This window comes from Zootermopsis nevadensis, unplaced genomic scaffold (genome assembly GCF_977971745.1).
Source record: "Zootermopsis nevadensis isolate Lab colony 2312 unplaced genomic scaffold, Znev_1.0 Znev_ptg000010l, whole genome shotgun sequence".
Lineage (NCBI taxonomy): Eukaryota > Metazoa > Arthropoda > Insecta > Blattodea > Termopsidae > Zootermopsis > Zootermopsis nevadensis.
The window spans coordinates 18,307,861-18,334,827 of NW_028259142.1; the positions used below are offsets into that span (position 1 = coordinate 18,307,861).

Genomic DNA, 26,967 nt, shown 5'->3' on the forward strand with positions numbered 1-26,967 from the left:
AGATGTTATGATAGAGACGGTTCACAGACTTTGTAAGTCACGAAACGGAACATAACCTAACATTTCCTTTCGTTTAGTTGTTTTCAATCCAGAACACTATACCTACCATTTTCTACCTGACTATGTGTGGATGACTACTCTACTAACCAGCTGTCTTTATGGACATTACTCGTCATTTATAGTGGGTATTGGGTTCATTTTATTTTGTTTTCATTTCTGTCACTGTATTGGCATACCTCTCCGAAGGTTGGTTGAGGAGCTCTTTCGAGAAATCGTTGATCTATACGATACTTTGGAACCATACCAGTTAAACGGGGTGCCCAATTTAATTTAACATACAAATACCTTTCTATAAGCTATCCTTAAATATTAAATTAATCTTATGTTATATCAATTTTTAATGAGAGGTGTGTGTTATATATTTACTAAGACGATGTAAAAAGACTATAAACCCAGTAATATTAATATTGGAGCAGATGCTTGCATGGACAGTTATGCCATCTCACTTGTCATGGAATTGAAATTCGTATTCCTGTCCAGTCTTCCGGTAGTTCTGAAGTGTAGATATTCTGTCCGTTTTGTAGTTATTTTTTCTTTGCTTCATGAATGCAAAATCTTTCCATTACATTTAGGTACCTATTATTTCGTTGCACAAAAAGGTAGGCACTTGGAAAGATTTTAAATCAACAGAATGCACTTCGATTTCATCATCGATCAAGCTCAGTAAGAAATGAGTTGGTAAGACTGAGACTCGAAAAGTATAAATGTCCCGACTATACTAAATATCGATTAGTGTAATAAACACGTGAGTTCACCGCCAACGCGAAGAGCTACGTACTCCACAATGGACTGAAACTTTCCCGAGTGGCACCGAGAAGGCGCGACTACTGCATCAACAAATACTAAACGGACAGGATATCTGCACTTTAAACTACGAGAGGACTGGACAGGAACAATGAACTTCAACTGAATGACAAGCAAGGTAACATATTTTCAGTGAAAATAAACTTAATAATATTCTACGATACAAGGTGAATAACTCTGAATAACATGACTTTATTGTGGAATTTTACAATATTTTGAACAATACAGTTTAACAGATGACGATAGCCCCATGGGGCTGAAACTCATTTGGCGTAATATTAGTTGGTGATAAAAGCGGTCCGAAAGTTGTGTTGTTCAGATGCTATTTCACGGTGTGAAGGGTGTGGAGATTCCAGTAAGTTGTTCAAACAAGCATCGACAGCTACTTCCCGCTAAAGGAGCAAAGTTACCGCGAAATGGATTCCAATTCCAAAAATAAAAATCAACGCTATCGCAATCAGTATAATGGTACATATGTTCCTACGGCACATAATATATTTGAAGGATCGGAACGGGTTTTTTAACCACAGGAACGAAGTTTCTGGACGTCTGAAACACACAAAGACGAAGGGTAAGAACAAGTAATTGTGTATCTGTGAGACAGGGAATATACAGGCTAATTCTGGGTTGTCCATTTAAAGGTTTATTAACGACACTGTGTCATATGATGAGGGTTATTTGGAGTTGAAAGAAATAAGATTATTATAAGTCGTTACGAATGAGATGTTAATCCGAAAATTTTGATAACTATTACAATACTGCACAGTGTAATAACCCAGGCGACCACAATCAACATTTTCATCGACATGTATACCTCAAAATTTGCGTGCATTGCTGGATTTTTTTATATATCCGGCAATCATAGAATCTCGTCTCTTGGATTTAATACGTCTTGAGATAAATTGACCATAGCGATGATAGGTGATGGTTACCGGTCTTTCAGTTAGGTTTAACTACATTTTGAATCTGATTCAAAACTTGAAGATACCATGACACCCAAACAAGAAAGTGATATGCCTGCATTTCAAAAATATTGAAACGTTAGGAGAAAAAACTTCAACCAGAATTAAGAGAAAAGTTATTGTGACATAAATGTTAAGAAACTTTCTGTTTAGAGTTTTACTTCAGTGTTTCTACATACAAGACCTACGGCTATTTTGATGAGGATTCGTCTTTATAGAAATAAGCTATTGCTAATATCGAAGTTATTCAGATAATCTAATGTGTCTGAAAGCTACAATAAAATGTTGATTTTTAAATATTTCCATTCTGTCGGAAATAAGCCAATAAAGGAAACAAGTTTAAAACGTTTTGTCCGCACGTACTACGATTAATTATCGGGAGTCGTTTAATTTTAATTGTATCTTTTAGCAAGAAATTTGTGGACATGTACAAGGCTTTCAGTCCACAAACAGTAATGGCAGCTATCCATTGCACCTGATAAAAAAAACATCATTTACGTGTATAATGCGACTGAAGTCGTATTTCAAACATAGGTTAAGTTGTCTCGGATCTTTTTCGTTTAGCATACTTTCCTTTTCTCTGTTAATTATCTTTTGTGTCACAAGTTTAGGAACAGAAACATTTTTTGGGACCTCTGTTAGTTTCGAATCGCGGCCGATATACTGTCTACCCTGACAGATTCTTTATGGTTTTTCTCAGCCCTTCAAAGCTAATTCTGTGATCGTGCCTTAAAACAGGCCACGGTCGTCCCCTGTTCAATCCGTCAAGATTTACTAGACGCGACCGATCTCTGTTATAACTAATTCAGCTTTACATAACTGATGCAGTTGATACAACGCCGTAAAATAATTACGATTTTTCGGTAACTTACTTTGGTTTCTCCATAGGCTCTGGGGGCGAACGTCCCTTTCCAACCGGTTTCTTTTCTGCCTCCTCCTTTGTCAAGAGCTGGAACTCTGCCTCCAGTTTGCCCTGAAAAGGAAGGTTTTGTCATAAATATACGCCCTTCATGAGAATTGTGGGCTTCAGGATTGTGATGCTGGTAGACGTGTCCTTCTACCCTTTAGAAGGAGACAACATGTTCCTCTGAAACACTCGTAACTACCTACGAAAATACATGGCGTCACAGGACAGAAAACCACAATCTACATTTTATTGCTTTAAATTTTAAATGTGCATAACTCAGTGAACCTTTTAAATAATCAATATTTTAATATCATTAGAACTGTAATTGTTTAATTTTAACCGTCTAATCACAATAAAATATTTTATTAAATATTAAAATATTATTACTACAATTAACATTTAATATTTAAAATATATTAAAATGATGCTCTTTCTATCGAAATGTTCGATTTACAATTAGAGCATCATCTTTTTCACGACATGTTTCGGTTTTCAATGAACCATCTTCAGGTGTATAATCGATATAAACCTAAATGTAATATTCTATTAATATATTTTAAATATTTTAAATATTAAATGTTAATTGTAGTAATAATATTTTAATATTTTAATATTTAATAAAATATTTTATTGTGATTAGACGGTTAAAATTAAACAATTATAATTCATCACAATATGACGCAACATTATCATCTCATCATTAGAACTAAAAAAATCACCCGGTGGATAATTACCGTTTGTATGGTCTTGTCGCCTTTGTCGGACAAGTTCTGGAAAGGCCACCAGCCTTTAATGCGACCTATTTTGAAGAGATTTACTGTGGGTGCGTCTTCTGGGGTGATACTGAGGCTGCATTGTTTGGCCAAAGGAGCGCCTCTAGGCATCTGTGACAGGTCAAACCTCAAAAACCCTGAAATAAACAAACGAAAAACCTTAGTCTTCCCAGCCGACGTTCTAACCCACAACCTCCTGCATACGAAGGAGTGATTAGCCTTCGTCCGTGACGTGCGGTGGTTACTGACGTTTCGGAAGAACACGTTGTTAGCCATTTATAAGACTGCACAGCGTCACAACTCAGAAGACCGAAATCGACAAATATTAGTGCGTCTTCATTATGAATTGTCACGAATACGATATACGTTTGAGGTTGAGGGTAACTTTATTCTTTAGGGAATGGGCCATATCCCGTGTTCCTCAAATGTGACGTGAGAAAAATGAACGGACTTTTAAAAATGCCATAACTAAGTGGAATGTTGATTTGATCTTATATGCAACATAAGGGTATTTGGGTATAGACTTGCCCAAAAAGTCATCCCCGGAGAAGACATCGTCGTCCCAGACTTCAAGGTTCATGCGGCATGGGATCTTTTGTTCGGCGAGCTTGTTTGTAATTATGGACTCCTTTCTCATGATGACATTTTTGTTCTCTGGTGCAAGATAACTGAACTGGAATACGAAGCGCCAATTGAAGTTGCCTTCCCCAGTGAATGACCTGTAGTGTACATCCGTCTTTTGGTAGTCCATACCTTGTAGCCACCTGTAGAGAGGCAGTAAGTCCATTTACACATACAGATGAGTTCTGTCTGCACGGAAAACTTTTCAAAATACAGGTTGATAGTTAGTTGTAACGTACCGAGGCTGGGTTGAATACACACAATGACATACTAAATATACTGATACAAACTTTTTGGTACTTAGGAAATCGTGAACTATAGTTAATTTTCTTTACATAATGAATAATTCAAATTACGTTTGGCTCCAGATTTGTTGAATGAAAGAGATTGTTATGACTGTATGACATTACCCTTTCACGTAGATGTCTGACATGTTCTCTCCGCTTACGACGTTGTATTCGTTCAATACCACATCCTCTGTATTCCAGATGATTACTCGAAGTTCGTATTCTTGCGGCTTTGGAGGGGTTATGTCCACCGGAACGGGGAGGGGCATCTCTCCCACTGGGAAAATGTCTACCCACATCTGCAGCTTCCCCTGCATCACACGAGCAACACTTCAAAAGTTAAGACGACGTGGAACTTCACTGGGCATGCCTGCTTAGTTTCCGAAAGTTCCCGATATTTTATAAAATAATCTGTCTGGAGGCGGTAGTATATCCACCTCCCGAAACGTCTATATAAAATATCCGACATAACCACTTTCATTAATCTTTAAGAGAGTTGTGGAACGATGTCACGAGCCAATAAAGAAGCTGTTGGGCCACTGAGACACATCGGGTTTTCCACATTTCTCAAAAATCCCAAAATCTGTATCTTCTTGCACTGGGCGAGATAAAAGTTCCACGAGTTTCATAAAACAACCGGCGAGCCATGATATTCGTTCCGGCGCTTTTCCACTATTATAACCAATTAAAAAATGTAAAAGGAATCTTCAGGTACATTGCGACATATCCCAACCGAAGACAGTGGTTGTGTGGCGAGAAACGGAACTTCTCTTTCGAGAGACTTGAGCGTTCTCAGACATTACGTAACCACTTGCCTCTGCGGGGACAGAGCCCGAAGTCATTTCTGACTTCATACACATAATTAAATGCCTAGTGTAAGATAATTGGTTCTTGGAACAAAGTTTCCTGTAGATGCTATTTTATTTCCGAGGTGAGAGTAAGTAAGGGAGGAATAAGAAATCGCATTCAGGATAACAAATGGGCCTGCCGAAATTTGAACGCACAGCACAATGATATTTCATTTTCGCAATAAACTGCCGTAATGAAATAAGTGTAGATCAGTTGGATATCGAATGTAATATTATATTTTACTCACTTGTTCGATACCAAGCTTCTTAGGATTGAAGAGAGACCTCGTCTCAACGTGCTCCGGCACTAGGTGGTGGCCAACATGTGGTACTTCGTGCCATCTTCTAATCGCGTAGAGTGCTAGTTCCTCCTTATTGTAGCGTGCACACACAGAGTTTGCTGTTAACAAAACAGCGTTTTCAAGACCCATGATCAGGCAAGGCAATGAAAATTAATATCTCTTCCGTGTAAACGATTTCATAAAACGTCGGAATATTAGCTACGAAGTGGTTTCTCTGTTAGAAGCACACAGTAAATAAATTCGCACATGTATGAAAATATCGACACCGTACACAAGACTCATTAAATAATATGTCTGTCTTCTGGGTTGTTGCTCCGTGTAATCTGGTAGAAGTTTACTGACGTTTTAGAGGTCCATGCTGCCTCCATTATCAGGGTGATGAGAAGACAGCTATCTTCAAACTCACCGCCGTGAAAATCTCAAATCCTAATAAGATTCATTAAAACTTTCTCTACAGAAACCGCTTTGGGTACCACATTCATTACTAATAAATTAATTATGACTTACTCGTGCCATGGCAAATGTGCTGCGTGATGTCTTCTTCGCATGGCCCTACGACAACGTGGCCGCCGATGTATTTTGGACTACCTAAATTATTCTTCCTGCATAACTCTTCTAATATCTCTGACGGTTTTAAAACATCTCTCCACCGGTTATATCCAGTCCTAAAACATTTTGAAAATGCATTTGTTCTTCAGTGCAATAATTGATTTTGTAGCATATACAGATGTCCCAGGAGGTAAGGTTAATAAGAAATCGCTTTCGTAGGGGTATAAAATTAAACTAAACAAAACAGTTGTTGATAATATTTTCTAGATGACGTTCAAATGACCAATAATATCGTGAGAATATACAGCTGACGTAACTTGCAAACTCTTGAAAACTACCAGATTAAAATCGATTGGTTCACTTACTTTTCGTAGCTGCTAGCCAGTCCACATGTCCCTCTGTGTTTGCTGTAAAATCTATTTTCAAGATCAATATTTGTCTCTCCTATGAGGTCATTCTTTCCAAAAACGTCGAAATCCATAACACGAACTGTCAGCTGGTAATCATTCGGTAACTGTGCCTCCAGCTGAAAGACCCTAAACAAAAACCAAAGGCCTTAAGTACTATACTGTCTCCATGTTCAGGAAAGAAGATGGAAATGTTGTAACAACGAGTCACACGAAGTCGCAACCCAGAAGTGTGAATATGAGTGGGTTCCCAGACAACGTCGCCAAGTAATGGCGAAGAAGAGGATTTCCCTGTCCTCTTTTGAATCAAGCCACAGATCCAATTAGGTTAATTCAGTACACATGTATGAGATCCTAAGAACTTATGTTCATGGAACCAGTTTGAGTTCGGTACCTGCCGAATGTAGGATTCAGCTCCTCTAAGATGTAATTTTCTTTATCACTGATTTTGAGAGAGCCGAGCTCGATCTCGATGTACGGGTCTGATTTCCCGGTGACGTCTTTGGCACGGAGTCCAGAGGCTCCCACGACGTACACACGAACTAAGATCCTCTCAGGAGCGTTGGATGGCACGTCTTGCAGTATTCCTCCTGTTGCGATGTCCGAACCACTGTTCGTCACAAACACAGTTTCCTCCTCGTGGGGCCAGCGGTACAGTTTCACTATTCCCTGAAAGCATCGGCATCTTTGAACGATACGTAAATAGAAACATCAGCGTACAGGTGACTCTCGTTATGCGCGGGATTTGCGGTTATTCTACAGATCTTAATGGGAATGTCGGCTATTTTGTATTATTCAAATTGCAGCTGTTACACAAACCTTTTTACAGTAATGGCTGAACAATGAGAAAACGGCTTCATGTATGCTAGGTAAATACGAGGCCCTTGCGTAACTCGCACCTCAGTTTGGTAACTCATTTCGTGAGCCCATATACAGTATATTAATATAAGATTCTGTAACAAAGTCTGTTGCGCTTCACTAGGAATTCTAGACAGCTTAAGGGTTAATTTTACTGCATTTAAAATAAACAATAAGATCTTCATTCTGTGGGCCTGCATCATAGCTTGCTTTCTCAAGTAAAATGTGCCCAAGTAACACCTACTTTCAACTTTCCAACAATGTTTTCTCTGTCATGAAAGTCGTTTCCAGTTTTCTTTCCTCTGAGAATGTCGAAATTTTGCAGGAAATCACAGAAACCGTTGAACTCGGGTTGTGCCTCCAGTTCGTTCGGATAAATCTGAGGGCGAAAGTAGAAAAATAGTTGCTTAAAAATGTGTTGCAAGGTAGATAGCAAAGTAACACAAATAATATTACAATTAATGTGTACAATAACATTTTATAGGGATTTTGGAATATTTATCATATTTAAACATCTTATTTCTGTGTAAGATTTGAGGTTTTCACAGCGGTGAGCATGAAGATTTCTGTCTTCTAGGTTATTGCGCTGTGTAGTCTAGTAGATGGTTACCAACGTTACCAGGGCGCCCTGATGACGGAGGCAGTATGACCTCTGCAACGTTGGTAAACATCGACCATACTACACAGCGCAACAACCCAGAAGACAGAAGTCTTCATAGTCATCGCCCTGATGACGGAGGCAGTATGACCTCTGCAACGTTGGTAAACATCGACCAGACTACACAGCGCAACAACCCAGAAGACAGAAGTCTTCATAGTCATCGCCATGATGACGGAGGCAGTATGACCTCTGAAACGTTGGTAAACATCGACCAGACTACACAGCGCAACAACCCAGAAGACAGAAATCTTCATCTTATTTTTGTGTTATCTGGTATAATTATTGTTACAAATGAAATAACTGATATATATTTAACTTCAGTATTAATAGATTCCATTATTCCAGTTCTGTAGTGTAGTCCTCAAAGAGACAGGAGCACATTAAAAGTACATTTGTTAATATTTAACCAGATGAGTTTCATGAAAGTCTCTCAAAGGACGCCCCTGAGGTTGTTTAAAGTAGCCCATAAAATAAATCAAAGTCAATGAAACTTTCACGCATTAATAGTTACGTTATCAATGGGCTTAAAATACCCCAGCTCAGTTACCCTTAAAATTAACTCAAATCAAGTGAAATTATATATAGGAATATTACTGCAGTGACTACAGAATTAAGACAGATGACAAAGCAGGAGGCTGCACAAAATTGAAAAACAAAGATATTCATAATGTCTGCACTCCAGTAAGTAGGTCTAAATGGGAGGTCAGTTCTAGAATGGATCTTAAATAGGGATTCATCTGGCTGAGCATTGGGACCAATGACGGGTTCTTGTGACACGGTAATGAACGTCGTTGGGTCCGTTAAAGGCAGGGAATTTCTCTAGTATCTGAGTGACAATTAGCTCTTCAATAAGGACTGCGTTCTTTGTAACTCGTAGTTTAGTGAAATTAAGAGTTAGCTTCATGAAGCCTCGAATAAGATCACTGAATGGGCATGTGCAATGAACTGGAGGGATTTGGAAGAAGTAGATAATGTGTTGGCCTAGTATTCAGAAGGTCCTAGGCTTGTCCTGACAGTTCAGAAAACGTCAGTATAATGACAACAAATCGGCTAAAGACGGACGCAGAGCCAAATCCCGAAACGTCGTGTATATAAAATATTTCTGATAATGGACAACGTCAAATATGTCGTGTCTAAAATATATTGCAGTATTTTACAAATTTCAGCCCTAAGTGGATAAACATACTTTGGTGATATAGGATTTGAGACTTTCGCGGCGAGTACAATGAATAAAATCTTCTCGAGCAATCTGCCGTGTTAGCTGGAAGTCGCCTGTGTACACAGGCGACTTCCGAGGATCCAGTCACATCAGAACCCTGAATATGGGGACAGAGTTTGTTCCCGAAACGTCGGTTTACTACGGTAACCAGCTAACGCGGCTGATTGCCCGAGAAGATTTTGTTGATACTTTGGTGAGTTTACCTCAAGTGTAGCCTTTCCTTGTTTTAAAATTGACTTGATTTTTTTGAGCAATATTCCATCGGCATCTTGGTGTTGTTGTTGCTCTGAATTCTGGTCTGTGAAATCTTCTTCGTCTGTTCCCTGATAACATAACACACTCCTTCTAGACAAGCACGTAATCAGTTTTTCTCTTCTTACAATTTTTAAAGTGGTTTATCAAAAGTCGTGAGATTATCTGCTGTGCTTTTGAAATTACATTTAAACTTTTTTATAATCAATTAAAAATAATAATTTTGACATTCATTTTCAACAACATATCAGGGGATTAGCATATTCAAAGTGAAGTATAATTTATGATCGATAATCATGAAGCCATTATCATCACAGTAATACATATGCTTGAAGCCCTAAAAATTACCTTAGCTTTATCTTTAGTCCTGTTGTGCTTTGTACAAAGTATAAGCAAAAGTGCATTCTTAAACTGTCATTTATGTCCACGGAATTTACTCCAGTGAGTTATGAACACAAACCTATTAATTTAGTGACGTCCTAGAGTCAAACAGGAAATCAGAAAGGCCTGAATTCAAACATTTGTCTTTTTCCTATCCTCGTATCATCAGATAATATGTAGGGTTAGTACGACTATGCTATTTCTTAATCTCGGAACCTATAGTTACTATAACTACAGCAGCTGGTTAACTGATTGTCTCCTAAGAGCTTAATAGTGGTTCAGAAAATTTGCAGTACACGAAATTACCTCTTTAGACGCGAAGTATTTTGTCCACCAGCTATCAGCATCATCATCGCGAGATTTTTCGATTATAGTCATTTCTATTTCATCTTCTGTCCCAGTGAATATTCCTGTAGGAAGTAAATTCAGAACCTGGAAGAAGAATTAAAATCAGTTAATATTATCTTGGAGCGTGTCAGGTCTCCGAACGTTAAATCGCTGTCGGAAGCTCGCTTCTCGTAGAGGAGAATTTCTTGACTAGATGAGCGAATTTCAGGTTCTCAAGAAATATTCTGTTCCAAGGATTGAGTTTGGTTAGTTTCCCCGTAGAAGTTAAAACATGTGATCATTTTGAAAAGTAAGTATCCGAAATTTTTATTTATACGGAAATAAAGAGTACACGGCTTGTCCGACCTCAAACCTTATTCATCTTCAAAGGTCTTAGTAATTTTTTTAAATACAGCAGAAAATTAAACAAACACAAATATTTCTGACGTTTGTAAATATGTTTGTAACATCTAACTATCCAAATTTCACATCGTATTGAACCAAGTTATTTATCTCGATCGCCATATTGTTACTTTCAGTGTTCGTACAAATAAAATTAGTTAGATAATAACTGTAGGCTTATATATTTATGTTAAAGACGTATTATGGCATAAAGAATGCTAATTAAAACTTCTGAAATTGCAGCCTAAAGGTCTAGAATGTAAATTTGATCTACAACGGAAAGTATCTGCTGTAAATGTGAAATTCTTATTTTGGTTTAGGATCTCCAAGTCAAGAAACAGATTGAAGTGACGTAACTTACATTGCCAATATCCCATGTGCTCTCTTCGGTGGGCAATGCCGGTGTGCTCTCGTCCTCATTGTCTTCGTCATAAAGCTGTATAGTACAGAATTCTGTGGTGCAAACACACGCTTATAATCAGTATTAAATATCTGTGAACATCGCAATTTACACTCGATAAATAAAATATATAGCCTATTAGATTAAAATTACAGAACTCCTTTTACGTTCATGAACATAAAAAGAACAAGTTAGGAAATTTCTTAACGCATAGCGTAACAATTCTGGCTCTTTCGCCAGAATTTGACCTTAGCAAATGCACCGGTGACATCGAAATTCTGTTGGGTCAATAACCTTAGAATCCTAAAATAGATTTAATATTACCCGACTTTTTTCAAGGAGAAAATGGAAATGTTACTCACCATTTTTCTTGATCTGTGGGAAGACGGTGGATTTCAACATGGTTGCGCGCTGTTCATAGGTTTCCAGTTCCACCCAGAAACGAGCAACGGTAGGCTCAATGTGAATGCCCAGGTACGCAGTGTATCCTAAAATGTAGGCGTCGTACAACGTGAGAGTCATAGGCGGAAAGTACACTCTGTCATCCGGTAACATCTGTTAGATAAACACAATTCAGATTATGGAGTTATTAGAATAATGAAGTTGGTTAACAATTTACCTGAACATCCATACACAACGATACGTAATAGGATCTAATAGACAATATACATCAGGCCTATATATATATTTTTTTTTTGCGTAATTCAGTACCGTAAATGAGGGTTCTTATGTTTGTATGTTTGTGCTCTAACAAGAGGCATTTTTCTATAAATACATATTTGGCTAAGCACTTTGTCTTAAATCCTGTGGTCCCTGACTTGAGCGGTGCTAAAGAGTGCATGGTTGCCTTACATTTGAGACGGCAGAGAAATTGGCGCTCGCCGTGTCCGTGTCGGCAGAGACATTGGCGCTCGCCGTGTCCGTGTCTGTGTCCGGACAGGGGTTACAGTGCTCAAAACCATGGAAATATATTGTTGTACTCACCACGTCCAGGCACTGCAAGGGCTCCTCGAAGTTGGGATTGCGTTTAAAGTTTTTCATGGAAACGGAGCCTAAATTCGACTCCCCGCACCACATATTCACTCTCAGCTGCTTCGTTTTAAGGAAAGGACTCAGCTTCAAATCTCGCAGACCCCAGAACAGTACCTCCATTCTAAAAAATATCACAGCAATATGCATGTTCTAGTACAGTGGTATTCAACCTTTTTTGTTCGCGTACCCCCAGATATAATTTCTCTTCAACTTTGTACCCCAAAAGTTGTTGGTGTATAATTCAAGTTATACATAGTATATAATCTACATCTAAAATAAATTAAATAAATTACATTACTGATTATTCGGTGTTTTTCATACAATAATATATATATATATATTTTTAAATTTCACGTACCCCCTAAGATGTCTTCGCGTGCCCCCGGGGGTACGCGTACCCCAGGTTGAATACCACTGATCTAGTATACTACACTGTAATGATTTATCTTTATCCCAGACCACTTTTCTTCCTTTCTTTCATTTCTCTTCTCCGGCATTCCTTAATCATCTCTCTGATCTGTCCGTACTACGATACAAAAAGAGTTTAAAATATCAGCCGTGCTGTGTTACGTAATTTAAACGTTTTCCTTCAGATCGGCGCCGTTTTAAATATCTCATCTATTAAATTAACTTTCACATAACATAGATTTTGGTTCAGTTTACTTACCTGTGTCTCACCATGTTCGGTTTAATTGTCTTCGGCACACTGGTATTACTGTCCGTGATTACCAGTTCCTTTGGCAATTGCGCGTCCAACTTTCCTTCGGATAACTGCAAGAAAGTCAAGAACGATAAGGAGGATAGCTAACAACTGTTACTCACTCTCGTGTTTCTGGCCGTTAATTCAAACGAGGACACGACAGCTATTGGACGTCGTCATTGAATGGTCAGTACCCTGATTCATTAATGTGATGCACTTTCCTTCGTCCTGTGTTCTGGCTCAACCCAGTAGACTCAACGTATTCGGTTTTATACCCTTATCTAATGGCGGGAACAGTGAATATCTGAAAAGTTATTCCCCGCCAAAAATCAGGATGTTTTTCTCAGCAGAATTTATATATAATCGCTGAATTTGGCGTCTGTTAGTTTTGGTTAGTAGAAAAATAGTGTTTGTAAGGTAGACCAAATTTAAACTGTTTTCTATAAATTCTGTTGAGAAAATATAAGGAAAAAACATTTTTATTGGCCCTCGTGTATAGTGTTTTAACGAGACATCTTCGTCACAAAAGTTCAGATTAACCTTATCCTGTTTTGTTTTCAAACACACTAAATATTTTAAAAATAACGTCTCTGACATCTGTCAGCAACAAACTGACGGAGAAACAACAAATGTGAAGCATAACTAACGATCTTGAGTCACGCACCTCAAACAGTTGAAATGCTGCTAAAATTTCGCCAGTGAATTCGTCACCATTGAGCAACTTGTACCACTCGAGACGTGGTTTGTTGTATTCCTCCCCTACCAACTGTACGTGTGGTTTGGCTGTTGTGAGGCCAACCAGTTCCTTCTTGGACTGCAACAGTAACAGAATAACATCATCAAAATCGGTAGAGAAATACACGTTAATCGCTAAACTCTTTTTATACTCACTACCACGATATCACGACTTTGTTCTGAGCCAGTTCAATTCATTCCATTTAATATTATCCTTGTATCTGTACCAATGGTCCCCCAAAGTAGGCCCTTTCCTACTGTTTTTCAAACTAAAAATACCTAGTAATTTCTCATCGCCCATATGTGTGCTACATGTTCCACCAATCTCAAGCCCATCATGTTCGTGTAGTGATATTTGTGGCAGGTTTCTATCTGAGTTGTTCGGTTTTCCGTCGCTAATCAACATTTCGCCATTGCCCCACAATCATCTATGACCACCGCACGGGGTGTGCGACGTTCCTGACCAGGAGACACTTGTCGTAGCCTCGGTACCAAGTTCGTGGCTCTATCAAAGGTGTTATGTGATATAGCAACTTACGCAAAAATCCGCGTCCATTACTTCGATTACAATGGAGGGAGGATTTGCCTTGATGGACTCACGTGGGCCGTGGAGCGTCACCCCTGAGAACACCAATGTCTTGTCCCAGACAGGGCTCAGTGTTTTCTTGATAACCTGTCAACAGGAACATTCTGATTAAGAAATTAATATTCTACGGGACCTAAATGTTCAGTACAGTGTTCGCCATTTTCCCTGGAGAACAATGCATGTGTTTTGTGCAGAGGAAACACTTCACTGGATTATTTATACAGACTTGCAGGTTACTGTTTTTATGATGTATTTTCTTCGATACCTTTAAAGTGGTTATTATCGTTCATCTATTATAATTGCGATATGTAAATGGATATCTATTATTCTGCCTGCACTCAGCATCGCTCTTGATCTGTTAGTTTTCATGTTTCGCATTCGGCAGCAACTGTATTTCAACCTGGCGTGTAATTCTTCTTTTTCTATGACGCAATTAATCTGGCTGAAATGTTTCTTTCCTTTATAGTCGCTTCGGATAAATTCTGAAGCAACATTTTAAAACTTTCGAATCCTTCCCAGTTCAAAATTTACAACTCCCCTTCTGTTAAACACTATAAACTTACGTAGTTAAGAAAGCGTCTTTAAACAACTCTGAAACCGTAAGATCTGATTTCAATGCAGTGTTAACTCATTCAAGACCTTTTTTGTTTAGAATTGTTGCTACCTGGTGAAACAACTGAAGAATTTTTCGTGTACAATAATCTATTAAGATAAGATTATATACGAGGTGCGATCGGAAAGTTTCAAGACTGTGTCAATAGCGGGCGAACCGGATGTAGTACGAGCTTCTGCCGCCAGGGGGTGCGGCCTACATTCATAGTGAATCAGTGTGCCAGCCGGCATCATCGAATTAGCATTTGTTTCTTAGTTACGGGCGTTTTGGTAATGCATTACACCGACCCTCCTGCGATTTCGGAATGGCGTGTGCATCAAATTTTGCCAAAGACTCGCCAAAACGGCTACGGAAACCTATGAAATGCTAAAGCAAGCATTTGGGGAGTCCGCAATGGGTCGTGCACAAACTTTTGTGTGGCATTCACGTTTTAAAAATGGCCGAACCTCTATCGATGATGACGAGCGTTCTGGACGACCATCTTCGAGCACAACGCCCGAAAATGTTACGAAGATTCGGCAGGCCATTCACGAAGATCGACGTCGTACCATCAACGACTTGTGCGACATTGTTGGGATAGGCTATGGGACCTGTCAGCTGATTCTAAAGGAAGAACTCCACATGCGACGCATCCTGTCTGAGGACCAGAAGCAGAATGGACTTCTCGTTTGTCAGGAGCTCAAAGATCTTGCAAGAACCGACCCCAACTTCCTTTCTAAGCTCCGTGTGACTTCTTACTCTTCCCAAAGATGAAAATTCAGCTAAAGGGAAGGAGATTTGAGACGATAGAAGAGATTCAGGCAGAATCGCAGATGGTGCTTGACAGGCTGACAAAGACAGATTTCCAGGGATGCTTCCAGGCTTGGCAGCGGCGCTGGGATCGTTGTGTTCACTCCCAGGGGAACTACTTCGAGGGTGATGGATGAATTTAATACCTGAGATAAGTGTACGGGTTTTTATACGCGCAGTCTGGAAACTTTCCGATCGCACCTCGTAGTTATGCTCTGACATAAAATGATAGTTAACTTTTCCCCAATCTAAACGAAACTGAAGTCGCTCATTAACGTTTTCGTAAAACTCTCAAATATCAAATCTTATCGAAATCGGCCTATCCGTTATTGAACTGTACGGACGTAAGGAAATCGTTTCAGTCAACGTTCCGCAGAGATACGAACGCAAGTAAAAGTGAATTTACTGTACAAGTACAAATTATACTTATTTCATCGTATTATGAAAATTGCTTATTTTTCTGTTTATCAATTAATTTTATTCTTATAACTTACGTGTGTCTTTTCATTCTGGTTTCCTAGTATGACCCTCACAAAAGGGTCACACAAGGCCGACTTGTCGAATCCTGGTCTCATCGCTCCCTGGTAAATGTAAGAATGGCACACGAAGACCTGAAAAAGCAAATATGGTTCTGCTTAGTGGTCTTCAGAACTGCGTGATTTTGGAGACAGGCAAATGATACGGTTCCTTAAGAGCGCCATATTTGTACCTGAGTTTTATTTTGTTTGTTAAATTAATAGGATTCATTTACGTGATACGTGTTGGTTGAAGATTCAATAAGCGCTTCTCTTATAAGTGAAACTTTTTTCTGAAATATAATTAGCCCTTTAAAGAAGATAAATAACAAGGTACATACAAAATGGAGACTAATGTAAACACAGGACGGGGAAGTTTACAATGTCAATTAACGCAAAAGATAATTCTGTTTATTCGCCTATAAACCAACTACTTGGCCACTAATAGCAATCTTACGTGATTCTCCGCGTAACGAATGACAGGTGGTAGGGGCGGATGTTCGATGTCGCCACTGGGTTCGGATCCGAATCCATCGACAGGGTCGTAACCTGTGGGCAGCGAGTTAAAACAGGTGTGCACGTCCTCGGAATTTCCCAACCACAGCGCTATATCAAGCTTACACGTGGTGCTAGAACTGCCCGCTTTATTAACTGGAGCCTGTAATGGAAAATGTTGAATAATTTCGAAGTACTGAATATAGCAGCATATCTTTCGTAAATCAGGACAAATTAATTTAGATTTACCACTGTTGTTGTCATTAAAGAACTAATGACCTGTCTTCAGACATAATTTCGTTTTTTTTATTTCTTTCCAGAACAAAGTCCTTAACTTTTCCCTAACAGCCAAGACGCTGATTCAATAACATGTACCAGGTAGGGCTCTAACCTTCATAAACATTGACTGCAGGCGACCACAATCTATTCCACGCTCCTCGGGTTCCTTGGAGAAAATAATACTTCGTGCCGACACTCTGTGGAATACTAGATGCTTCTTGCCAGACACGATCCACACGAACACGTCCGGATGTGAATTCTGCGGCTGGGGATATCAAGATAAGAGCATAGTCGTTGAATGAGGAAGTCATCGAAAAAAGCCTATGAAATCTAAGAATGAATGATGATTGTGGTGAAATTATAACGAACTGCAGGGTTAGGATTTGAGGTTTTCACGGCCGAGAGATCGAAGATTTCTGTCTTCTGGGTTGTTGCGCTGTGTAGACTGGTCGATGTTAACCAACGTTTCAGAGGTCATACTGCCTCCGTCTTCAGGGCGATGAGTATGAAGATTTCTGTCTTCTGGGTTGTTGCGCTGTGTAGTCTGGTCGATGCTAACCAACGTTTCAGAGGTCATACTGCCTCCGTCAACAGGGCGATGAAACGTTGGTTAACATCGACCAGACTACACAGCGCAACAACCCAGAAGACAGAAATCTTCGATCTCTGAAGTGTTTGTAAATTTCTACCAGACTATACGGCACAAGAATCCAGAAGACGGCCATATTCTTGCAGGAGGGTTGTTAAAAATTAACACTATGGTTTCTATTTTATATAAATAAATATTTAATATGACATTTTAATCATTATGTTTTCGCTTTTATACCATTAATGTTTATACATATGATCATGCGTACAAATATTTTATAAATACTGTGCTCGCATCTTTCGTGGGACTATTCTGGGAACCATTAAAGTGTGATGCTTATACACATTGCTTACCAATTCCTCATAACTGAAAATCGCAGACTTATATCGGTTGGCCAGTGAAAAAAAAATAAATTAAAACGTGGATTAATTTCTCATGTTAAACATTAACGATTTTTAATCCTGTATTTACTTACGTCCTCTCTGAGGAACGTCACTTCCTTTAAGATGTCTTGGAGTTGGTGCAGCGTTGCGTTTATGTTGTCTTTTGTAAACTCGGCTTCTAATTGTTTGAACACGCCTTTCATATTTTCCTGCAATAAAATTGGCCAGCTTGTACTTCTTCGAACGAACATGTATACTGATTTCATTCATAAAAGGTGTAAATATATAGTCTTGTAATTGTAAACTCTTACAAAGCTTCATACAAAATTTCCGACAGCGTATAAAACACGAATATCAAGGAAGAGATTCAAAGTTAAGCAAGGAAGTTTTGATAAAGCATATTTTCTGACCGTAGAGAGATTAACTGCAGCGAACTTACCACTTTTCTGCGGCAGAATTCTCCCCTCATTTCGTCCAATCTGTTGGTGCTTCTTCGGTTGTACTGTTGTTCCGAGGTGATACTCAGGTACCTGTTACACCAGTCGCCCAGTTGGGGCAGCAATCTCTTCACAAATTCCTCCATTTCGAATTCGCTCTCCCTTGACTGTGACCGTAAAATTGCGTCATTCTGGAAGTAACATATTTCATCGTAATGTATTACTGTCTTGGTGGAATGATTATCACGCCTCTTTCGAATTTGGGAGGTCCCTGGTTCAAATATCGACCCGCAGATCGAGAGTTTTCGTGATTTCCTATAGTTCCGGGATAGTGCCTTAAATTAGGACATGTTTTCTTTCTTCCATATAATTTCTAATTCAAGATTCGAGGTTCATATTATCATTCAACGCTTAATAATTTCGGTTACTGACAGGATCGTTAAATAAACCACAAATAAAAAGGGGGACATTTTTTATGTAACGAATTCAAGGGCAAAAACCATGTTCATGCTGCATGGAGTTTCCGGCCTTAGAAACCTTGCGTTGTTTATATTACAGGTAGGCCGGGCTTAAACTAACATTTAAATAAAAATGTTCTCAAGGCTTTCGTGGTCTTTTGCTGTTTACAAAAATATTGACAAATTTCAGTTTCCCACGGCGGCGAGTATGGAAATTACTCTGTACTGGGACGTTGCGCATTGTAGTCTGGTAGAAACTGACCGACGTTTCAGATGTGCTTACGGCCTCCATCATCAGGTCAACTCCTGAAACGTCAGTCAACCTCTACGAGACAACCCGACACAGCATCCCAGAAGACTTACTTGTCTGTCGCCTTGGCAACCTCAAATCTAACACAAAACCAAATAAAGCAGACGGAGAAACAAAATGGAAGGATTCCAGATTATGGAAGACGATTACATGTAATTATGATAAATGAATGAGAATACGTACAAGCATGCTAGTGAGTTGATTCAGAAAGTTGGAATGGTACATGCGATGCTTGGTGTCGGGACACGTTGCATGTACGTACACACATGGCTTCTCGTTGCCAAAGCCCACGGAACAGTAAGATCCCCCTTTTACCATCTCAGGTTTCTGGGGCGATGTCATGTTCTGAATCTTCGGTACCTCGTCATGTACTTCTTCTGAAATTGTAATTATCAAAGTGAATCTCTTAACATACGGTGGGACGAACTATATGCACTCTACTTACAAGAACGCAATCTTACTTATTCCAGACATTAACCTGAAAATTTAAAAAGAGCACATAACTCAATAGGATTTTAGATTGTCGCGGCGGTGAGTCAGAAGATGGCTGCCTTCTGGGTAGTAGCGCCGTGCAGTCTTCTGCTAGACTACACGGCGCTACAACGCAGGACACAACCATCTTAATACATAAGCGCTATAAGGACACTGTAACTATACATCTTACTACACTTATTTCTCAGTAACTCTTCATCGATACGACAGAACATATTTAATATTCAGTTTTTGTTCCACCTTGCAATTATATAATATAAATAATAGAGACTATCGTTATTTTGCGTTCGACTGTACTAGGTGAGATATTTTCTAGTCGGTTCGCTTGTATCGAAAGTCGGTTATTCCTTCACATTGTAGGTCCTCAAACATGCCGTCGAATTGTTATTTCGACAGTTATTTGATACTCTCTACAACACTGTTTATGGTGTCACTAAACCTGCCAGATTTTTACCACAACAAACAAACAGGCAACATTTTAATTTTATATGTTCACGTTTAGAGGTGGTGATAACATCTTAACATCTTAAAAATGTGCATGTAGTCTCCGTTTTCATAAATTTTATAAATTCCGATGTTTACATCTTGTAATAGCACATAAATGCTGACCAAGACGAATTTCGCTGACATATCATAGACGTTCAATCCAAATTGAATCGAAATACTTTACGCGGACAGAATGATGAATCACCCACATGATATAGCCACTTCATACATTCCATTGCAAACAGCACGTAAAAATATAAATCGGCACCAGAGATTATACTTCTAAAAGGAGTCCCTGGAAAGAAACTAAAACTGTGAATCCTAAGAAATGATTGAGGATGAATAGGATAATAATATAGCTGGGATCAGTACCGTATCTTGTTTCGCCTGCTTTGTAAAATCAAATGAAGCCAATAAACATACCTGGCATGTCTGGAATTGGCTCGACAGCGGACTGTTGTCCATCATACAGCATGTTGCCAACATTTCCTAAGCTGATCTCAACGTGAATTGGTTTATACTTTATTTTCTTGTCCAGCATTGATACCTCCCACACTACACCCACAAGGATCAATTCTTCCGTCTTCCAGCATTCTTCCTGTTACACACAAGTGAGCAAATTGTACTCCACCTTTTTTATTTAGGTTTTTTCATACCTCACAAGCCTTGTGTTCACTCGTCACAAGCACAGATCTATTACAGTATATACACAAAAGAATGGTGCGGAAAGCTGCTTGTTACCCCAACTGAATACCAATTAACTTTTGAAACCGCACCATTCTTTTGTGTATACCCTGTATTACAAAACCATTCGTACCATACCCACATATCATATTGAAAGGAGTCGTGAAATATTTTTACTTTTATTTAGTTAAGTATTGAACCCATAAAAATATGTTTTAACAGCTGTAGAACTTGATACTGATTCGCTGCAGCTCCTTGTTTGGTGATGCATTTCTACCCATAATTAATTTAGTGTATCCAGTTTTTGCAAAAAACTCGTAATTGACAGAAAGTCATACAAATGCCAATGATTTTAATATTTAGTGATAGTATACTATTACTGCTTCTTACATAGTATATACCTACAGTTTTTAAATTCCTGAAGTTAGTGGTTCATACCCTATATTTTGCAAAACGTTAACAAGATGGTTCGCAGTTTATGGGTTAAGTGTACTTTTTAAAGGTTTTTCTTCCTTAATTCAAACTTACACTTCTCTTAGTACACACAAGAGGATCTGAAACCAATGCCATTAATTCCACATCTATGGGGACAGGGGCGGAGTGTCTATGTTAACTGTTTTAACCGTGTTACGATCGTGGCGAGCGTAAGCTTCAAATTCCTGGCTGGATTAAGCTGGTTAACGTTTTATTTTATCTGATCGGTTGTGCTGTTTTTAATTTGTCGTTTTGCTTTGTTTAATATATTGACAATCATGAATAAGCACTGTAACCCGATAACCAGCCTAACACGTAAGTAGAACCTACGTTTCCTTCTTACAGCCAGATTCACGCTTATTAATGCTTTGCTTACTTCGAAGATATTCGGGATGGGGCGATGTGCAACACTCCGCATGCCTTTAGTCACTCCACTTTCCAATATTTCCGTCTGAAGAGCTAGCAGTAGTCGCCCTTTGTACGCCGATCCGTCGCCCTGAACCTCCACCCAAGACTCCTTTCCAGACCCCGATGAAGATATAGATCCATACAAGTGAACGAAGGCAGGTCCGAACGTCGGTAAGAAATCTGCAGCAAAATGGAAGATGCGAGGTTGAACTACAATGTATGAAATCCAGCAATATAGGAGCACAAATTGTCTAGAAAACTAAATGTCTCACCACAATGTCGTGTCGGAATCAGATGATACGTACCGGATGGGAAAATGGTCATTAATTGTAAGTAGATAAGGTTATACCGCCACGGTGGTCTAGCGGTTAGAACGCTGGCCTTGTAATCCTGGGGTCTCGGGTTCGATTCCCGGCGGTGCCCGAATTTATAACTTGTGTTGGGCAAGGCCGTGGTCTAGGCAACACGGAGTTTTCCTCCGTGGCATCCCAACAATTACTCCATTCACACACAGAAGAAGGCAATGGCAAACCACTTCTGGATCATCTGCCAAGAACGTATATGAACAGGTCCCAGTCCGAGAAAAGGAGGGAAGGATCATGTTCATATGGACCTGTCCTCAGACAGAACACTAAATAATAATAATAATAGATAAGGTTTTGGACCCGAAGGGAAGAGATTCCGACTTATATCAGAGGGTAATATTAAAGTTGATTTTAAAAATATCATTTTGGAGTTCGGAGTGGGTTCTTCTAATACATTATAAAAAACTATTGTGCACACGGCGGTGAACCGTTGGGTCGTGGAACATCTTGACCAGCCGAGCAACTGATAGCACCTAAAGAAAAATCTGTTTGCTCTATAAAGTTAGTTAAGGACTTTGAAAGAGGTGGTTGAGGGCTGTTGGAAAGTAAACCATTCTTACTGCACTGTGGCTAAGGTCACCACCATCTTACCGTGAATGCCTTGATCGCTGGAGATGGCCGGCAGGTCCAGGAGATGCGTGGCAATCACACTGGCACCCAACAGTTCATGTTCCCGCACCTGCACTCTTATCCTCTGCCACAGCGGGGGGTATGAATCGTAGAATGCAAGCTCCTCGTTCCACGTCGGCGCATTGGTGTGCTTTTTTTCGGTAGTTTTGCCCTAAACACACAATTTCCATTATATTGCACCATAGGGAACAATTTTTTACAAAATAATTTTTGATATCTGGTAAAAATCTGATAAAAATGTACGCTAGCATAATGTATGAAAATTGTATTTGAATTATTTATCGTTTTGAAGCTTTATATAATTATATACACCTGAGGATGGTTCTTTTAGGAACTGAAACATGTCGTAAAACATGAAAAATGATGGTCTAATGTAAATCGAATATTTCGATAAAGAACATCATTTAATATTTTAAATATTTTAAATGTTAATTATTGTAATATTTTAATATTTAATAAGAATTATTGTGATTAGACGGACAAGATTTAATATATACTCAATTTAAAATAATTTGACTGTATTTTACTGTACTAGAGAGCGCTGTTTTCCATTCTCCGCCAACAGGCTTGTGTAGATTGTTTACTTTATATATTATTTAGCGAAATGTAATTTGACAGGAAGATTATTCACTGTTTAATGTGTTGGCGGGACGATTGGCGGATATGGACACACTGAACATCGCTACGTCTTCAAACTTACTCCATCCTACTACAAAAACAATATAGAAATCTGACTGAAGATAGACATATTTAGCCTAACCTCGAAACGGAACACGTAGGAAAAAAAACCCGTTGATTTCAAAATAATAAAAACCTTTCTTAAAATACAAGGCGATACCAAAAATGTGTCAGCTCGCAAAGCGATTAAAGCGTAGGCAGCAATACAAAGCACGGAGGTAAATCTCGACGCATTTTGCACATCTGCAGTACAAGTGAATAATCAGTTTGAAATCTGCATCTACTGGAAAAGAATAATTCTTAGGCTACTAAATGACGTTGTCGCGGTTGTGGGCTCTGAAGGACACACACTTACCTTGTTCCCGGCGAATGACACTTGGACGTAAGCGTCAATGGGGAAGGGAATGTTGTCGGCTCGATAAAGGCGCACCAAGTAACGAGCCCTTTGCCTCTGTGACGTTGCCCCATCGGGCACCAGCATGTTCCTGCAGCCACACGACGTTCATCTCATTAATGCACAATTTGTTCTTTGCACTAAATCGACTAAAAAATAAGGCTATGTTTATCTTTTTCGTACGCCTGCTAGTTAATCTCCGAGACTGTGAATAGACGTCAATTTAATTTGGTAGATCGATGCTAAAAGTTGTCCAGAAAACTTAGTTTTGGTTTGTTTTTTCCTCTGAATTAATTAATACAACGTATAGTTTCATATAATATTTTATTTTCCGTCTATACACAAACTTAAAATAATGTTGTTTAAAATTACTTAAAATTATAACATTCTCAGTAGATACTGAGAATATTTAATGCTTTACAGTTCATCGACCCAACCCCCTGAACAACTTTCACTCAATATATATAGCCACACGCGACACACACATCTCAGTTGCAGTCTACCGTCTCTTAATATCGGACACACAACACATCAATTACAACCCGGTATGTTTTACTACCTTTTACTACTTTTTATTATGATTCTTTTACATTGTATTACGTTATATTACGTAATAACTCTTTAAATTATTAAATTTCCTATGTCAATATCCAAAATCACGATTTGAAAATTAATTTTACAGATATAAAACATCCAAGCACAACCTCCAAATTTAAAGGAAGAGACAAAAACTTAAAATTAAACAAATTAAATTAATCAATATACGCAACGCAAGATGTACAACAGTTTTTAAAATATATTAAAATTGATAGACCTGATGATGATGTAATACACATTGAAACATGTCGTCGATAACAAAAAATGTAACAAGATGCAGTATCTACTGAGAATGTTATAATTTTAAGTAATTTTAAACAACATTATTTTAAGTTTGTGTATAGACGGAAAATAAAATATTGTATCAATAAAACACAAACATGACGCAATTAAGATATATAAAAAAACAAAAAAAAACGTATAGTTTATTTAAACATATTAGGAACTGTATTCGTAGTGTAACAATTCTCGTACATTCTATAGAATTTGACCTTTGGCCTTTGGAAATGGTGGCAGTGATGTCAAAAACATGTGCTTACCCCTCAATGTCGTCGTCTTCATGTGTTCCCAGAGAGTGGTGTACTTTGATTTTGTCGCCTTTCCCGATTACGCTGATATCGCATTTGAGGAAACCCCTTGCACCGCTTGTCGTGTCTTTCCGATCCAGCAGTACAGCCCACTTGCGGTAAAACTGGTGATCTAAATAAATCATCAAACGAATACTTGAAACTGTGTCCACAGCATAACGCAGTGGCGAGTATCGTCATTGCACTTCTCAGCGAAATGATCAATGAGGCTGCTGGCGTGAACGCGGTAAAGAACCTTCCGTTTACACAAAAGGCGGGGAATTTTGCTGACTAGCTGAGCAACTCTCAGATTCTCAAGAAGTACATGCTCCATAAAGTTAGTTGTGGAATCTATGTCAGATGTTACAGATTTAATGCGGTCATATAACATCAATGTCAGTGAAAGCGTATCAGATCTAAACAATTATAAAATTTACGAATAAATACATTGGTGGCAAAATTATTCTTGAGGAGCCCACCAAACCACCTTGCAGATGAGAACAGAGGACACTTCCTGGGGTCAAAGCTTTCGGAGCGTGAAGATGACCAGTTCCATCCGTCACCACATACATCTTCATGGCGTCGTGCTTAATAAGGCCTACAATAGACTAGTCCCTGATTGATGGTATAGAATCCTGTGTTATTATAGGAGGGTCATGCTACAATCGGGCAAAGGAACTAAAGACAAAATCAACATTCGATTTTAGTCGTTTTAGATCTGAAAGTACAAACCCCCTTCACCTTACGATGGTCGTATAAGAAACCAATGAATTCAACAGAGCATAGTCTTTTTTATGTAGCTGATAGGACACTCAATTGGTCAAGAAATAGCTCGCCTTATTTGTAACCCGAAGGGTCATTACCATGTTCACAAAAATAAGCCACTGGTCCCAGTCCTGAGGCAGCTGAATCCAATCCGCACGCTCCCAACACACTTGCCTAAGATCTGTTATAATATTGTCCTTCCACCCAATCTTAAGTCTACCTGGTGGTGCCTTCCTTCAGGCTTCACGACCATAAATGTGCACTCATGCTTCGTTTACCCATACGAACCACATGCCCCGCCCACTTCATCCCACTTAATTTGATCATCCTAATAATATTTGGCCAACAGTACAAATTATTGAACTCTTCGTCGTGTAATTTTCTCCACCCTCCTGTCACTTCATCTCTCTCGGGTCCAGATGTTCTCATCGGCACCATGTTCTCAGACACCCTAGAGTTATATTCATCCCCTAATATGAGATCAAGTTTTACACCCACACAAAGCCACATATAAAATAAGTCTATAAATTTTGATCTTTGCGTTTCTAGAGAGCAGACGAGAGGACAAAAGTTTCTGAACTGCTTCATAGCAAGCATTCTACCTAATGTAACCTGCTCCTATTTATTTATTTAGTGTTCTGTCTAACGACAGGTCCATATGAACAGGATCCTTCCATCCTTTTCTCGGACTGGGACCTGTTCATATACGTTCTTGGCAGATGATCCAGAAGTGGTTTGCCATTGCCTTCTTCTGTGTGTGAATGGAGTAATTGTTGGGATGCCACGGAGAAACCGGGGAAGCCCCCGGAGGAAAACTCCGTGTTGCCTAGACCACGGCCTTGGCCAACACAAGTTATAAATTCGGGCACCTCCGGGAATCGAACCCGAGACCCCAGGATTACAAGGACAGCGTTCCAACCGCTAGACCACCGTGGCTAAAACCTGATCCTACGATCTTATAAAGACTATATAAATCCTAAATATTACTTCAGAAGAATATCAAATGCCCTTTTCCCCAAACATGGTTGTGGTGCTGTTTTATACGCAATTAAGTTTTTTCACTGCTGAATTAAGTGGTTGATAGATGAAGCCCTAGTACCGTGTCAGGACACAGAATTCAACTTGACGAACACAAATATCCCCTCCTGTCATTGTTTTAATGGTGACCAAGTATATAAATGTGTCCTGCTGCACATGTAACACTTATGTTCTCGCTCACCTGGCTGCCGCCACACTGTAGCTACGTCAAGACTTATACGTCCCAGCTCTTTCTTAGGATACATGATTCTCCGGTTTTGAAGAATCTGCAAACGTACAAACGATTATTAAAGGCCTAAGCAAGAGTGAAAATGTTTGCTTCAAATTCATATACTTCAGTTCTGTTTGTTTCTGAATATCACGTTGGTCTTTCATGTTTAATGAATTACGAATTTACTCTTGCAAAACTAACCTCATTATGTAGGCTTTTATCACACTGAACAGAAAAT

General features: G+C 39.0%; 1 protein-coding gene and 1 long non-coding RNA gene across 2 annotated transcripts in view; one reads left to right on the plus strand and one right to left on the minus strand.

Moving 5' to 3' along the window:
• LOC110836333 (uncharacterized) lies at positions 1-4,957 on the plus strand. The gene is made up of 2 exons (XR_002545250.2): positions 1-982; positions 4,616-4,957. It is a non-coding gene; the product is annotated as an uncharacterized LOC110836333 (long non-coding RNA).
• The window catches only part of LOC110836328 (otoferlin), a 28,374-nt gene continuing 2,443 nt past the window's right edge, over positions 1,037-26,967 (minus strand). Inside the window, exons 3-32 of the mRNA XM_022077420.2 lie at positions 26,700-26,784; positions 24,689-24,848; positions 23,514-23,643; positions 22,442-22,631; positions 21,454-21,665; positions 20,343-20,517; positions 19,125-19,318; positions 18,176-18,364; positions 17,829-17,945; positions 16,877-17,029; positions 16,448-16,648; positions 15,970-16,086; positions 14,026-14,160; positions 13,417-13,566; positions 12,720-12,823; positions 12,005-12,173; positions 11,383-11,575; positions 10,982-11,073; positions 10,198-10,323; positions 9,462-9,581; positions 7,623-7,757; positions 6,915-7,189; positions 6,479-6,649; positions 6,072-6,229; positions 5,511-5,662; positions 4,538-4,725; positions 4,035-4,270; positions 3,468-3,643; positions 2,699-2,799; positions 1,037-1,413 (exon numbers count right to left, since the gene is read on the minus strand). Coding sequence (XP_021933112.1) covers positions 1,257-1,413; positions 2,699-2,799; positions 3,468-3,643; positions 4,035-4,270; positions 4,538-4,725; positions 5,511-5,662; positions 6,072-6,229; positions 6,479-6,649; positions 6,915-7,189; positions 7,623-7,757; positions 9,462-9,581; positions 10,198-10,323; positions 10,982-11,073; positions 11,383-11,575; positions 12,005-12,173; positions 12,720-12,823; positions 13,417-13,566; positions 14,026-14,160; positions 15,970-16,086; positions 16,448-16,648; positions 16,877-17,029; positions 17,829-17,945; positions 18,176-18,364; positions 19,125-19,318; positions 20,343-20,517; positions 21,454-21,665; positions 22,442-22,631; positions 23,514-23,643; positions 24,689-24,848; positions 26,700-26,784 — 4,761 coding nt within the window. The 3' untranslated portion in view covers positions 1,037-1,256. The remainder of the gene's footprint in view (positions 1,414-2,698; positions 2,800-3,467; positions 3,644-4,034; positions 4,271-4,537; positions 4,726-5,510; positions 5,663-6,071; positions 6,230-6,478; positions 6,650-6,914; positions 7,190-7,622; positions 7,758-9,461; positions 9,582-10,197; positions 10,324-10,981; positions 11,074-11,382; positions 11,576-12,004; positions 12,174-12,719; positions 12,824-13,416; positions 13,567-14,025; positions 14,161-15,969; positions 16,087-16,447; positions 16,649-16,876; positions 17,030-17,828; positions 17,946-18,175; positions 18,365-19,124; positions 19,319-20,342; positions 20,518-21,453; positions 21,666-22,441; positions 22,632-23,513; positions 23,644-24,688; positions 24,849-26,699; positions 26,785-26,967) is intronic.